Here is a 15,223-nt window from a genome sequence, read left to right as displayed (position 1 = left end):
TTGGGGGATGCGCGCATTCAAGATGTTCAGGGCTGTAAATAAAATTCACATCAGACTCAGCACTTGCCTCAATGAAACATTTATGCACTAAAATGCATGATGAGGTTGGATGTGTTGCCAGACTGCCTAGTGTCTGAGGTAATCTGGTCTTCCTCAGAATTAATTTTCTTGTGGTGTTTTGCACACAAGCTTAGCAGTCAGTAACTCGCCGCTGACCTGGGCAGTAGGTGTGGAAGGGTTTGATCAGGTTGAACTCTGCTGCCGCTGCTGGCATCGGCCTATTTATGCAAAGCTGGGCAAACGTACGGCTTGCTTAGGACATTGAGCCACACAAGAAAAAAGTCACCATTTTAACCTGAAATGGCTAGCAAAAATGGCATTTGCTAAAATGACAGGCCAACCACGTTAATGCTGGAGAAGGAGGGCTTCTCACGCCAAACATGGCAGAGCGCTGCTGGCCACAGCATCCCTGGAGAGCATCCCGCACCCCTGCGGCATGGCGGGGAGAAGCGGTGGAGTTTTGCTGGGTGTTCTGCAGGGAATTTCGCCCTGCAAAGGGCTTGGGTCGTTAGAGCCGCTCATAAAAGTAATTTGGCTCTGGAATAGGCTTATTCCCTAGGCTGATCCTTTTTAATTGTGGTTTTTGTCTTTTGGAATCCAGATACTCTAATAAGGACTCGGCAGTTGTCAGTTTGGCTTTGTTTGTGCAGGGGTTCAGGGCATGACAGCTCTGGGCTCTGTCCCTTAGCGTGGAGGCACCTTCCTTGCTCACCGTCCAAATCCCCTCCAGGCTTCACACTTTTTCACACCTTACACCAAGCTGTGTTTTCTCTTTGAACCAGGAATCACAGGAAATTATCTTTTTCTCCCCCCCCTTGCCCCAAGCCCTCATGACAACTATAATACAGAAGGAAATAATAAGAAGTTGAGAAACAGAAGGAGCTGGAGAGGGGGGAAGGCAAGTGTCTAGAGAAGCAGACGGAGTTGGGGGGGAAACCCCTGGATCTATTGAATAAATAGAGCAGAAAGCTTTCTTACTTGGCCTTTGTGGTGTTATTATTAGAACAACCACGCCTGAGTGCACTAAAGCCGCACAACCTTCAAGCATCCACAGCCAGCTCTGCTACGGCGGGGTCCTTTTTCTGCTTTGCTAAAGGAGGGAGGGAGAGTGAATGAGAGGATGTGAAGACAAGAAGGGTCTATAAATGGTAAATATGATCAACTTTGATAAAACAGCTATTTGGAAACCTTCAAAAATCTTCTCATGAGAACAGCTATTAGTGTATGTCTGCTTGACATTGGTTGTCAGGAAACCAGCCAACGTTAATGGATCCACAGAATGTAATGGAGAATCCATTTAAATGGTCTCTTGTCGTTTTATCATACCACAAGACAAAAAAAAAACCAAAACAATTACTTTAACTCAGGAATGAAATGAACATGATAGTTTATATGATTCACTTGTAGATTCTAAATTGATCGAAGCACACACTAAAAATATATTAACAATCTATATCTGGTGCCTGAAATGCAGCATTTCCTATCTCTGTACAGACTTTTTTTCTCATTCACTGTGGTGTCCAGCTGTTAATAATTTAAAGACTGTGGCTTTACAGTTTCTGTATTGCTTTATTTATTATGCATGTTACGATGATGCTGAGGGGCTACAGCCACACGCAGGCTCGGCGTTGTAAAAACAGCCTGCGGTGTAAAACACCGAGTGAAAGGAAGCGCTGGCAGAAAGAGATACCTTATCCCCATTTTGCAGGACGGAGGCACAGGGAGTCTTAACGTTGAATCCAGGCTCTTAGCAGAAGCTTATGGAGAAGCTTTGACTGCACAGATCTTCTAGATCTCAGCCCAGTGGTTTTTAACTGCTGAATTACCCCACCGCAGGGTTGGCTTTTTCTTTTAGTGGAAGGAAGAGATTGAACCCTGTGCAGAAAATCAGACGTTCAGTGGTCCTGAAAGCTCACAGCCCTCTCCTGCGGTGGCATCCTCTGGCTTCAGCTCCCAGCAATGGTGCCCAGCTCCCAGGGGCCCGTGCCCAAACAGCGAGGGCCGGGCAATAGGCGGTTGCAGGAGCACAGGCAATCTGCAAAGGACATGGAAGGACAAGTGCAAAGGACAATGTGCAAGGAATGAAATGGAAGCAGGTCCTTCTTTTGGCAGGCAATCACATCTGGTAATCCCCTCCAGAAAGGCTGCAGGGTCTCTCACTTACTGCTTTTTCCCTCTCTTCCCCTTTTCCAGGAGGCTTTTCCAGAGCTTCGCTGCTCTGAGGTTCGGATGCCTTTCTTCAAACATCCAGCCTAATTCATTCATGGCGGGTTTATACTTATTTGTCCCTGGGCCAGCATTGTCCTCTACCCTACCCAGCGCTTCTCCCTCCCTCTGAGCTTCTCCCCTACTGCAGGCTGAGAACATTCATCCCCTCGCGGCTTTTTTGCCAGCTGTTTTAGTTTCTATTCTGGACCACTCCAGCTTTGGAGTATTTTAAAGGATTCTTCAGTTCAGTGCGTATTGTGCAATATTTTTGCTTTCTTGGTGTCAGTGGGGCATATTCCCTGACACGACAAGTAAGAGTTCCTGCAGGGAAAGGCAAGAAGATACGGATGCGTGCTGGCTAGGGCCATGGCACAGGGTACCGTAAGCTTCTTAGTGCCCTATCATTTGAAGATAAGCAATGTATTCGTGCCTTATTTTTCTTCTGGTACAGCACTGTGTTCAGCTCTGCCAGGTTTGCTGGCTAAGGGAGACTTGTTGGATAGCTAAAAGGTCATGCTATTTTATCTGTGAACAGCAGTGTGTGTCTACAACAGCAAGTATGCAGCAGAATTGTGTTAGCTTGGTTTCATTTTTAAGTCTCACACAAAGTATATTAACCCGACTCCCACTCTACTGATTTGTAAAACACTGGTGCCAAAGCCAGAGGAGCTTTCTACAAGTTAAATTTTGCAGCAAAATCTATTCTAGTCTAATGAAATGTCTGAACATTTCGTAAGTAGGTGAAACTTTCCACTCACTCACTGAGCTCCGTCACAGACAACTACCAGAGCTTCAGTCTAGACTTTTTTTTTTTCTGGGAGTAGGAAGGAACTGCTTCTGCGTGCCATTTCATTAGCCTCCAGGGTACAATTTGTGATCATGAATATCACATATCCTCAGCGATATAAAGAATGGGTGGGGTATCATTACTATCACTTACAAATTTTTGTCCTGAGATGAGCTTCCCAAGAAGGCAGTGTAGCTCAGAACAGGATCGGGGCAAGTTGCTTTGTGTCTCGGTACCTTGTCTGTAAAACAGACACAGTGCTTCCTTACCCTCAAGGGGTAAAGGAAATATAAAATCAGCTCACGCTAGTGAGATGCTCACCTACTGCAGCAGTGACAGACAGACAAGCCATCAAAAGCTCTGCTTGCAATTTGGCAACATTATGTTATTACAACGTCAGTAATTCCATTAGTAAAGCCTCATGATGAACAGACACCTACAGGTTGCCATCACTCATCCTACAACCCCCTCCATTATCAATATTTTTCTCACCCTGGTGCCGTTCCCTGCCCCGACACCAATGCCAGTTGCCTGAAGCAGCACTGCAAACATGCTGTAAACTGAGTGAAGCCCCCCCTGCAAAAACCCACTGAGAAGCAAAGCAAGGCTGCTGGCTGGACACAGCGTTCAAGGTCCCTTCGGCGGTGCTGAAGCTCTGAGAACCTGAACTTCAGCAGGTTTAACACCACATTATACCACTGTTGCCATCATGACACCCACAAAGGTTTATGAACTGTTTGGGTTTTTTTGTCAAGGACACTGATAAAGTCTGTCAGCATCCCCCACATGGCAGCATGGTTCCTGGGTTTCTCCCCTTGTGTCTACTCCCTTCTTCTTCTCCTGCTGTACTTTCCCAGTTCCTTTCTCTAGACAAAGCACCGGTATGCCTTCAGCCCGAGTCGATGTTGTTTTGTGTTAAAGAAAGCAGCAAAACCAGAAGGACCAAAGTGTCTCCACCAGAGCGTGGCTCTCTGACATGTTGCACTGATTCCCCCCCAAAAAAGGGTAACTGCTCCTGCACATCAGAGAGTGCAAAAGCACGGAAAGTAGATGGGAGCCCCAAAAAGTGCTAGTTCCTTGGCTGGAGACAACGTGCTGCTGTGGATGTCCTGCTGCCAACCCCTTTTCTCTGGCTTGGCCTCCCCCTCGGCGTTGTCCCACAACAGCAGCATGTCCCTTCCCCTTCTCTTGTGGAAGTGGCGAGGGCCCTGCCGGGCTAGGGCTGGGGTGGTTAAAGCAGTGTCGGGCAGGGCCCGGCTGCAAAATACTCATCACCTCAGTGGGCAGGATGGAGGCTGGAGAAGGGGGCTGGCACACAGGCTGGGTGGCTAACACAGAGTTACAAACCCCTGGTAACCTTCTCCATGGAAGAGGAGTCTGGCCATCAGCATTGTGCGGGACTGTGTTGAGACTGAAGCCACCTCTGCTCTGCTCGTGGCAGCTCCTCCAGGCTCTCCTGCCAGAGAGGGGAGATGGATGGGAAAAGAGGGCCAAGGTGTACTGCCCTGCTCGAGAGAGATGAGGGCAAAGGAGTGGAGCGGGTGGGCAGAGGGAGACCAGCCCGAGGCACCCTGGCTGTTGAAGGGAAGCCCAGGAGGTACCTCCACCACCCTTCCTCCTCTGCGAGAGGGACCCTGCCTGCATGGCATCGCCTTGTCCTGTAGGCAAAACAGCTGCGGCAGCTCCTGGGCGTTCCAAGAGGAGCTGACCGTTTGTATCAATGCCTGTCGAAGAAGGAGCAAGGCCAGTGCTAGAGCTGAGGACGTGCCATGGGCTCTGCTGGGGTACGTGGGCTGCTGAGCAGAGCTGGGACAAGCCTGCTCTACGCAGCCGGCCGGGACAGCGCTGGCATCCCCCATGGCCCTGCTCTCCTGCTTCGGCCCTTGGACAGCTAGCTACTGCGTATGCTGAGGTTGGGCACATCTCCCCGAGTCCCGGCGCTTCTGAGAAATTCTCTCAAACCTTTAGTGGACTTGGTTCATGTAGCTTTCAGAGGCAGAATTCTGGGGTTTCTCTGTAGAGGAATTGAAGTGTTCCTGGCCCTCAGAAGTCCCTGTCTGTTAAGGAAACCTTTTTTTGATAGGTAACAGTTAAAGTCGCTCAGCAGGGCAGGCAGTTAATCTCAGTCGTTACGCGCTGGAAGGCAACGAGCTGGCAACCTGTGTCAGAAATCAGTTGTGCGTGACATGATGTAGTGAAAGAGCACGCTGGCAGGTGAGTGGGTAAATGGGAGATCCATTCCTCCTTCTGCCCTTGCTCAAAATGTCACCGTGGGAAGGTAGCTTAGCTTCATTGTGTTTTTATTTTGTTGCCTATAAAATGATTATCTCTTTAGTCCATACATCTAACACCGATATAGTATCATTGCATCTACTTGCCTGCATAGAGCCATTTGTATTCTGGCAAAAGGGCATTGTCTAAATTCTAAGTGGTATGACATGTTACGGGAACACAGAGAAGATAACGGTCGCCATTAGTTGGTGGAAGGAGAGATGCTGTGACCTCCCCAGAGCTCGTTCTTGGCACTGCTGTTCCAAGCGAGAGCCTTTGCTTTTCAGCTAGGTTGATGTAAGGTGTAAGGTTGATGTAAGAGAGGCTAGCAGTCTTAAGCTGGTGCTCTGGTTTTATCCTACAGCTGTCTCCAACCTGGATGCAGAGAGCAAACTGAGTGTCTATTACCAAGCACCTTGGCATCAGCAAAGAAACATCTTCCTCCCCTCCACCAGACCGCCCTGCGTGGAGGAGCTGCACCGCCACGCCAAGCAGCACCTGCGCGCCCTGCGCAGAGGTAGGTGCTCGCACGCGCGCCGGCTCCGGTTCCACGCAGGTGACACCTCTCCACGGTCCTGTCCCGGCAGCAGCAGGGTGCTCAGGCACAGGGCCGTGGGCACTGGTCTCCACTGGGACTTTGGTGCTCAGGCTAAGAAATAAAGCTGAAGATGTAATTCCAGCAGTAGAAAAGGCTTGTGCCCTCTTCAGCTTGTTTATGATTACTAGAGTAGAGCTGAAAAGGACTTTTTACTTTCCCTTTTACATTCTTTGTTTATATGTTTGCTCTCAAAGTGGGTATGTCTGAGTTGTGTGAGCGAATCCATGCGCTGACCCGAAAAAGATGAAGGCACTGAGTGTTTGCACAAGGCCATCTTGTCTCCCTCTGCTGAGCAGACATTAAACAATGCCCCAGCTCCAGGACAGATAAGATTTAACTTCCCGAGGGCTGAAACTGGAGCCCGGTGGTATGACAGTCTCCACAGAAACTGAGCTGTCTGCACAGGGTTTCCAAGCGTGATAGGGGAGGAGACCTGTGTCCTTCAAGGGTGGCAGCTGAAAGCTGGGTGATAGCCCAGGCAGCTTGGAAGGGTCGGGCGGGTTTCCCCTCCCCAGGTGAGGGAACACCTCCTGACATCGCCTCACAAACTGCAGCCCTGTAGCCTCAAAACCGAATCATAATCAGGCTCCTGGGTCCCTGCCATAAGGGGAATTTACTCCGTGCAAACGTCAGGAGGGTCCTGCAACAGGGAAGGGAGCTTCCCGACACTACAGGGAAGGCAAAAGATGGGGAAAAGTCAGTTTTCACTGGGAAGCTAGCCAAGGGAAAATTCTTACCAGGAAGCAAATAAAAGTAGGCAAACAAGCTTGTCTTCTGTGCCATAAGGAAGGGGAAAATCTATACAGGTCACCCTTAAAATCTTCAGCAGCAGCCTCCTGTGTTGGAAGTGTTTTGCACCAACAGCTACCATTGCCTTGCTCGTTTATTATTGTTATCGGGTTAAAACAATAATCAATTACTCGGATCTGCAGAGCATCTGTTAGCTGGATAAGACGTTCCCATTAATTACCGCATTTGACCCTCTCTGCAGATTTTAGCTCAGGAACACCCAGTGGGTGCAGCATGTCTTCAGAGCGCTGCAAAGAGCGATCCAGCTGAATTGCAACCACAGAAGTGTTGGAGTAGAGCAGAAGTTGGCTTTTCTCCTCTTAGCAGCTCTGCTTTGCAGTTGTCCCCGGAGCAGGCTGATCTCCACATGCCATCTTGTGGGCAGGAGAAATCCTGACAGCAGTGCGGGAAGGCAGCTCTCGGAAAATACCTCATCGTTTTAAAGTTACACATCTGAGTTTTGGCAACTTCCCATCCTCCACATTAACGGCAGCTATGCAGGCTCAGCAGGCAGCTTGTCCTGTGCCACTTTATTTTATTTTCCAAATAACTGCATATATTGGAGTAAAATTATAATCTGAAATTTACCCTAAACATGTTTATTGTGTCTCAACTATTTCTTCTCTCAGAATTTCATTATCTCTTTACCTGTTTAAACAGGAGTAATTAAAACTAAATGTTGGATCAGAAGACAGCTATGCTAGCAGCAAACATTGTTGGTTGGACTGTAGCTATGTGCATCAGGTGAATCTATCATCCCTTTCCAGCAGCACTCCGTGCAAACAGTAATTCTCTGACTGTCACCTAAAATTAGAAAGGGGAAGTCCATGAGCATTCTCCCATTCACTTGGAAGGTTTCAGAGACTTGGGACTGATGCTGGAAGAGGACTGAATATTGTGAGCCCATGGCGAAGGAAGACTCCTGTGGGCCTGGGGTGGAGAGACTTTGACTTTTCCAGGATGATCTCCTCCGTGCTGGGACACAGAGCTGTCGCTGCAACAACCTTCATGATGTCAAGCCAATGCTCAGGACCTGGCGCTGTCATGCAGCCGGGGAAGGAAATCCTACCATGGGCTGTGTTTCCTTCTTTCCCCTCTGAGGGGTATATTTTATATGGGAAGAGTGCAGGCATTACTGCATCTCAACATTTCAAGGCAACAGGAGCTGCAGGTTCCCATTGGGAATCAGGTCTTGGGTCCCAAGCGCCTAGAAGGTAGCTCCTTTGGCACTTGGGACAAAGGGTTTAAATCCCATTTGGGGAGAATTGAGCTGCAGTGCACACGCTGGGGTGTGTTGTATGAGCAGTGCTCTCCAGGGGCTTGGATGTCCGGGAAGCACTTGTCCCCCTCAGTTGCAAGAGGGATCATAGGTACCGGTCAGTCGGGAAGAGAAAGACCTTCACCTTCGGAGTCCATGTCCTGTTTGTGTCTCTGTTGTGCTGTTAATAGAGATATTTATATGTTGTTAACACTCTGAAAGATTCATGTCTTCTTTCTCATCCAAAACAGAACATCGAAGCCGAGGTGATAACAGAGAGCAAAAAGTCCAAGGCCCCATCGCTGTGGTGGCTCCCCCCTTTCCTCCCTTCCCTGCAATCTGCGGTCAAAAGAGGCAAGCGATAAAGGACCGGCACTTGCTACCAGTAAGTCTTTCACTACACCTATCACACACGAACCCGTTATTAGCACTGTGGGACCTAAGGGTGACAGTGCTTCACAAGTGCCCCCACCCACCCAGGCCCCTGCAGGTACAACACAGCTGACCTTAAAGACTGTCAGCAGCCTAACTCAGGGCGCAGCTTCCAGCAGCCAGCCCCAGGGTGGAGGTTTCCATTGAGAAATCTCTTATTTTTCACCCGTGACCAGCACACATACACACTCATTCACACGCTCCTTCACATCCCCTCAGAGTCTCCGCTCGTGCTTTAGGTAGGACTTCCAGGACCCCCTGTAATTTTAAAAAGTGCTGTAATTTCAACCCCGGCATTAGCATTGCCAGGAGCCAAGAACTCAAGGGTTTTGAGTGCTAGCTTGAGGCTGGCGTGTGTGCAGACAGGCTCAGCAGCACTTCTCCAGCTACAAGGAACTACACTTTCCATGAATGTATGGGCAATGGGCCCGTTCTGCAGTGTCCACCTCCATGAAGTTTTTTCAGATGCTTCATGTCTCGCCTATGTCCTTGCAGCCAGCCAAGTGGGAACTCCAGCTGAAGATCTGGTCCTGTATGTCTGTGCTGACTTACCACTGCTGCAGTAATTTGAAATCAAATTAGTGTTGACAATATGGTATTTATCATCCGTAAAGGAAAAGCACCAGATCCACAAGTGTAACTCTGACTGGGTCCATAATTCCCAGCGGTTTCATTTCGGTACCTCTGTGGCTCTGGGTGTTTGACCCATGAAAATGCCGTAGTAGCTACGTTCTGCCCTGTGCTAAGAGCCATTGCATTCCTCAAACCAGTTTAAACTCCACAGGGCAGACCTGGATTCGACTTTTAAGTGATGCATATATCTAATGCCAGCCCCCAGTGCAGGGATAGCTCTGCCCTGCATCTGCAGGTACAGGGACATTGGCATCTACATAGATGCTACACCCATGAGCACATTGTAAGTGTGTAGCTGCTGAATTGTTACTTACTTAGCTTAAAAATCCAAGTACATTCATCCTAATCCATTATATTAACCATATGGAAATACTGTAATGGTAAAGGAGTCACAGCACCTGTCCAGGGACCAAAACGTCAGCTAGCCAGTCCATAGGAGTTCTGTTTCTCATTTGAAAGCATGAAATGCATGATAAGGTTTTGATTAGCTTGACTATTCTGGCTTTTTGGCTGCTTATGTGGATGGTTTCGAGGAAAACATCACCATCACTGCAGGCTTGGAACTGGTTAAATCTGCAGGCCTTATGATTCAAGTGAAAGAAGCTATCCTGATGTTAAGGGACAGCATAGAAAACAGCTGAAAGACAGAAAGGAGAGACAGGTTTACCTGTTTCTTCTTTGTAAGTCATCATCAAAGCTAATGCTGTTGTAGGGTCATTGAAAGGTAAAGGAGAGGTCACCTCACGCTATGACCCCACGTGATCCCACGGATCGGAACTAGTTACAGATAATAATTTGGACAGTATATTGAACATAAAGCTCTCTTAGTATCAGATGGGGAACAAGGCATGTCTTCTGAAACTGCATACTCAGCAGTGAAAGGTCAGAATCTTTGCTGTGTTTGGAAAACAACCAGTGTGGTTTAGACATTACTTCCATCTGTGGAACACAAAATAATAATAAATAGTGAGCAACCCTCTGTCCTGTATTGGTAAAATTAAGTCATGTTGAATGCAGATGTCTTGGCTTTATCAGCAAGTCCACCTTTTTCTTTTCAAGTGGGAAAATGTTAAGCTTTGTGCCCACCCATATCAGTCCTTCTTTTGGAAGCTGACCGGGTTCAGTGTTCCCCTAAGGAGGAGCAAACAAGAGCTGCTTGGAGGCTGTTGTCCTATCGATTTCAAGGCATCTGGCAATGTTCTGCTTTGGTAATTGCAAATACACCAGGGCCAGAGTACTTCAAAGTGCCTTGACCCATTTCTGAGAGAATTCTGTGTTCGTGGGGGCAACTCCAAAAATCAGAGAGAATAAGGCAAGATGAAGCTGCACATGAATGCTCTGTCTGGCAGAAGGTTAATCAGAGATTTTTAGAAGACACTGCAACAATGAACAGCTAATTGATATTGTGCCAGCCTTCATGACTTAATGATATCATTACAAGAGAAAGCTGAGAATGCTGTTATTGGCTAGCTTGCCCTTTTTGGAATAAGTTTTTTGACATCTGCAAATGCATATCGGCTTCAGGGACTGTCGGTAATGTTTGATATCCAGTGCCAGTCGATTGTATCATCCATTCGTCAATGAACTAAAGATGTTAAATCTCACAAGAATTTTTATTCATGGCATAGCAGTCTATTGTGTATTCCAATTTTCTGATGCATTGGAAAGGTGCTGGCGAAAGCAATACTAAACAGTAATAGAAGCCCCTTTCGGTGTTTCTTATGAATTAGGAAAGGGATTGTTTCTTTTAAATTAGGAAAGGGATCAACGAGAAGCTGGGAAATTTTTAAAAGTTACAGAAGCTGACTTTTCCAAACTGACCATCTAAGTGAAATGCGTCCATTAAGGTACTGAAATAAGTGGCTTGATTTTGAGAAATGTTTAAATTACCCCTGTGAGACTTGTGAGAACTGTCACTACTGAAAGCTACTGAAAAACAGGTCACCTACATCTGATACCCGCCAAGGCTTCCACATTTGTACCTTTTGGATGCTGTTTTTATTGCTACCAATTCGGTGGCTATGAGCTTTTCCAAAGGTCTTGCGTATTGTATAGTAAGGCTAGAGAAAACCAACCACAACAGATGAAGATTCACTTTTCAGCATGACTATCGTTACAGGGAGGAAGATGCCAAAGTCCCAGAAATTCTAAGAAAGACCAAATGAGTTCAAATCCAAAGCGACTAACACCAGTGTAATGGGTCTGGAGGGACGTTTTGGACTGTTCCGTCACAGGATCATTTTGCCATGGAGAAGAAATAGAGAACTAGAAATGACATAGGATCTTTGGTGTCCTAGGCAAGACAGGTTTGGAGTTAGCTCTGTAATCTCTCTTGTTACAGGAACTGCCCTGGTTTGTCTGATGAAAGGTCTACTGGGCCGAGAGGCCAGAACGGGATCCTTCAGGACAGAGTATAAGAACAGGGCATGGTTTATGCTGTTTATTGTCCCATGATTGATCCTTCCAGTTTCATACAGAAATTGGTTACAGAGCTCCTGAGCCAGAGATCAAACATAGAATAATAGCCACCAAGGAACCTGTCTGCGTTGATTTTTGAAACTTGTTTAATCCGTATTTTTAGCAAATTTACACCTTTGGCCTCAACAGCATCCTGTGACGATGACTTTAACAATCTGTATGGAAATGTATCTTTTGTTTGTTTCAAGCCTGATGCCTCGTAATTTCATCACATCCCTTCTAGCTCTTAAACTGTGAGAAAGAGTAAGCACTGCTTCCTCCCTCCCTTTCTCCGTGCCCCTCCTGGTTTTGCAGACATGATTTTACTTTCCTATCCATCCCAGTCATTCATCTTTAAAGCTGAAAAACTCAAGCGTACTTAGTCTCTCTGCACAGAAGAACTATACAACCAAACACGTTTATAAGTATCATTCATTCATGCTTTTTTGCCAATGAAGAAAAAAAATGAATAAACAAACAAAGCAAACCAAAATTAAGCTGAGGAGAGTACGAGGAAGTTAGGGACTTGCTAAAATGAGGGAAATACTCCTTACACAAGTTTCCATGACAACCCTGCCTGTAGCACGGCTGAGGCCAGTCACTGAGCATGAAGATGCTGTGTCATTCCAACTGCATTTCAGCCTGCTCTTTCATTTTCTCTGCATTTATTCTTTCTCTGGTTTCCCCAAGTCCCTTCGGCCAGGCCCCGAAATCTCAGTGTTCAAGTTCAGAATGTCATGGGACCACACTTTCTCAAACCCCTCGTGGCACAGCTGTTGTAATAAAACAAGGGAGATGGAGCAAGGAACTCAGTATTTGGAAAATCACACTCACAATTGCACAAAGTTCAGTGTCAGTTTGTTCGTAATTATAATTCGAGCAGAAATCTAAGGGACAAGAAGCAGGAGGCTGTTTTCCAGCCAGGCTTTGCCTCTCCCTGTGACCTCAGCCAGAGCAAATGTGAAGGGAAAATAATGCATCAGGTAACTTTATTCCATCTCCCTGCCATTTCAAAAATATGCTCTGCTTTAGATTGCTTTGTACAGGAAAGGGAAGCACATGTATGAAACAACTTGCACGCAGTTTTGTGCTGAAGCCATATGAAGCCTCAGAAAAATAGGACACGAGTTGAGCTACGCAATTTCTATATGCAAATCCTGCCTTTAGCTGTTAGCAATAAAACCCACCTGGCACTATTCATCAGAATGAACTTGTATAGCACTATTTGTGCAATGAGCTTAATACCTACTACCCTGTATCGTGGGATGATTATTTTGTACCTTCATCTGCTGGAATGCCATGTGTGGTATGACTTCTGTCAGAAAACACGTCTTATTTTTGTCTTTCCCTTGTCAAAACATTGGAGCAGTACCTTAATCGTTAAAGGATTGACAGTGCTTTAACAGATCACATTTGTGATGCTCCAAAAGAAAAGAAAACACCCACAAGCAGATAAAACAAAAATGTAAGGAGAATGAAATGTATGGAAATATAAACCTTGGAAGTAGACAGGTGAAGAGGGTTGTGTCTTGCAGCAGAAATAGCATGGTCAGAAATGTTCCCATGATTTTCTCTTCAGCAAGAGTTGACTGATAAGAAAGCTGCTGTATAGGTACGAACATTAATTTCTAATTAAGTAGCCAACTGTGCTTGGAAAACACTGAAAAACTGCTAACCTTTTATTAGTATTTCTTCTCCTTTTACCAGACCTTTAATTTTTCCAACATGTAAATCAATACCATTTTCCTTAACTCCTGTGAGTAATGAGGCAGCAGGCTCTCTGTTTTATAGGCAGAGAAAGGGAGACAGGGAGGTCTCACGCAGGAAGGAGTCAGTGGTCAACTCATGCGAATGTGGGATTAAACACTAGTTCACGCTTACTCTACATGTTACCTTTCCAGTCCATGAATGATTGCTTTCAAACGAGAAGGCAGGATGTACTGTTAATAAGTACCTATTATTTCTGTGCTCACGCAGGGTGAAAGCATCGTGTATGTATGTTCTGTTCGCTGCTGGAAACAGACCATACATGAAGCTTGCAGATGCTGAAGCTACATGCTGATGCTCTGCTTGGGTGAATACCACCCACTTTATTCAGAAGGTCAGCTTGGGAAGGAAATTTCCCCCCACTCAGTGCTACAGAAGCCTGAAGTCAGAAATAATATTGATCCCTTCTGCTTTCTGTTAGCTGTAGCTTTTAGGCAGGAGTCAAAAATAATCCTCTGAAGAAGAGTGTTGTGCTGCTGGCCACCGCCTGTCCTTGCCAAGGCTGTGCGGCATGGCCAGCACGGGTCCCTGTGCTGCTGGGGGCTGTGACCCCGCCACCGAGGTGTCCTGCGAGGTAACACCTTGCCTGCATGGTCAAACACCGCTGAGGGGGAAGGAATCAACTCAGCTGTGCCTGAATTTGACAACCACGTTGAGGATAAATTCTCTTGATGAGGCTTGAGCATTCTCAAGGCATCTTTAATTACCTGAAGAAAAATTAGTTCTTTATTCTTGGGTTTATGTTTTTCCCCTTGCCATTGCACTGTGTTCAGTACGCCCCGAGCACTAACTTTGCAATCCCAGTATCTCCTGTAATGCTGTCACTATAGGTAAGGCAGGCAAGGTACATGATTTAGCGCAAATGATGCTTCTTGCACTAGTCTTCCCTTATGTCTTGAAGATCCCGAACAACAGTGACATCTCAAAGCTCTGGGGGATGGAGAACAGAAGAGGGGCTGAAGTGGCATTTTTGTCCTGTTGTTGGCCCGATTCATTTCTTCTTCCAGATCCCAGCTCTGGGACAATAAATGGGGCAGGCCCATAAATTGCCAGACTGGCAAGTTTGTCGACTGCTAAATTGCTTCTTTGTCACTGCACTGATGGGGTTTAAGATTTTCATTCACTAAAAGGGTGAATTGTATCTCCCAAGTAACGCTAGGCTCTTCCTAAAATCAGTGGGGAGAGTATTCAGGGGTGGTTCATCTCACCCTGAGTTAGGTGCTGAAGGAAGGTGAGCTGAATTGCGCTGCGGCTATGCTGCTTTCTCTTTGTCTATAGGGGAAGCCCAGTTAACTAGTTCAGACTTGGATATCTGACTTTTGTATTGTAGTGCACAGAAACCAGACTTTCACATCAAAGAGATGCGGAGCACTCAGAAATCAGATCACGTGCATATGCAACCAAGATTTTTACTGCAAAGCAGTTTCACGAGCACAATGGCACTGCTGCAAGTGAAGTTGATGGGATAGCTCAGAAAATAAAGATGCTCACATTTGTCAGTGACTGCAGAATAAATCCCTATTCAAGCAATTACGCACCAGTTTGGTTTCAAAGCAATCTTAGACCATTAAAGAAAAATGCCTATTTAAAGTATTCTGGCTTTGTATTTAACAGATTGATTATCACTGTTACTGTTTGCCAAGCACACCCACACAAAAGAAATTCACTTTGAAAACCGCCTAACTGCAGATTTGCCCATCAGACCAGAACAGCCTTGGGTATATAATAATAATTTCTTGCTTAATTACGTGTTTACTCAGGGCATTTAGAGATATTCTAGTCTTCTGAGTGAATGAGAACATTTGAAGAGCGGCAACTCTCTGCCTCTGGCAGCATGGAGGTGTCGAAATGCAGAGGCTGCTGCTATGCCCCAGCGTGTCTTGGCTGCCCAGCGGTGGGCATCATGTGGGAACAGGCAGTGGGTGACCTCAGGACCCCTTGGCGAGGTAGCGGGGGAACCAGC

At 46.4% G+C, this 15,223-nt stretch overlaps 1 protein-coding gene across 1 annotated transcript in view; it reads left to right on the top strand.

The window, feature by feature from the left end:
- Positions 1 to 5,690: 5,690 nt before the first annotated feature.
- The window catches only part of NHS (Nance-Horan syndrome (congenital cataracts and dental anomalies)), a gene marked incomplete at its 5' end in the record, with an annotated part of 23,639 nt that continues 14,106 nt past the window's right edge, over positions 5,691 to 15,223 (top strand). The window contains 2 exons of the mRNA XM_009695376.1: positions 5,691 to 5,843; positions 8,223 to 8,356. Coding sequence (XP_009693678.1) covers positions 5,691 to 5,843; positions 8,223 to 8,356 — 287 coding nt within the window. The remainder of the gene's footprint in view (positions 5,844 to 8,222; positions 8,357 to 15,223) is intronic.

This window comes from Cariama cristata, unplaced genomic scaffold (assembly GCF_000690535.1).
Source record: "Cariama cristata isolate BGI_N322 unplaced genomic scaffold, ASM69053v1 scaffold34762, whole genome shotgun sequence".
Classification (NCBI taxonomy): Eukaryota; Metazoa; Chordata; class Aves; order Cariamiformes; family Cariamidae; genus Cariama; species Cariama cristata.
Note: the sequence above shows the minus strand (reverse complement) of the source record. Positions and strands in the feature narration are given on the sequence as shown.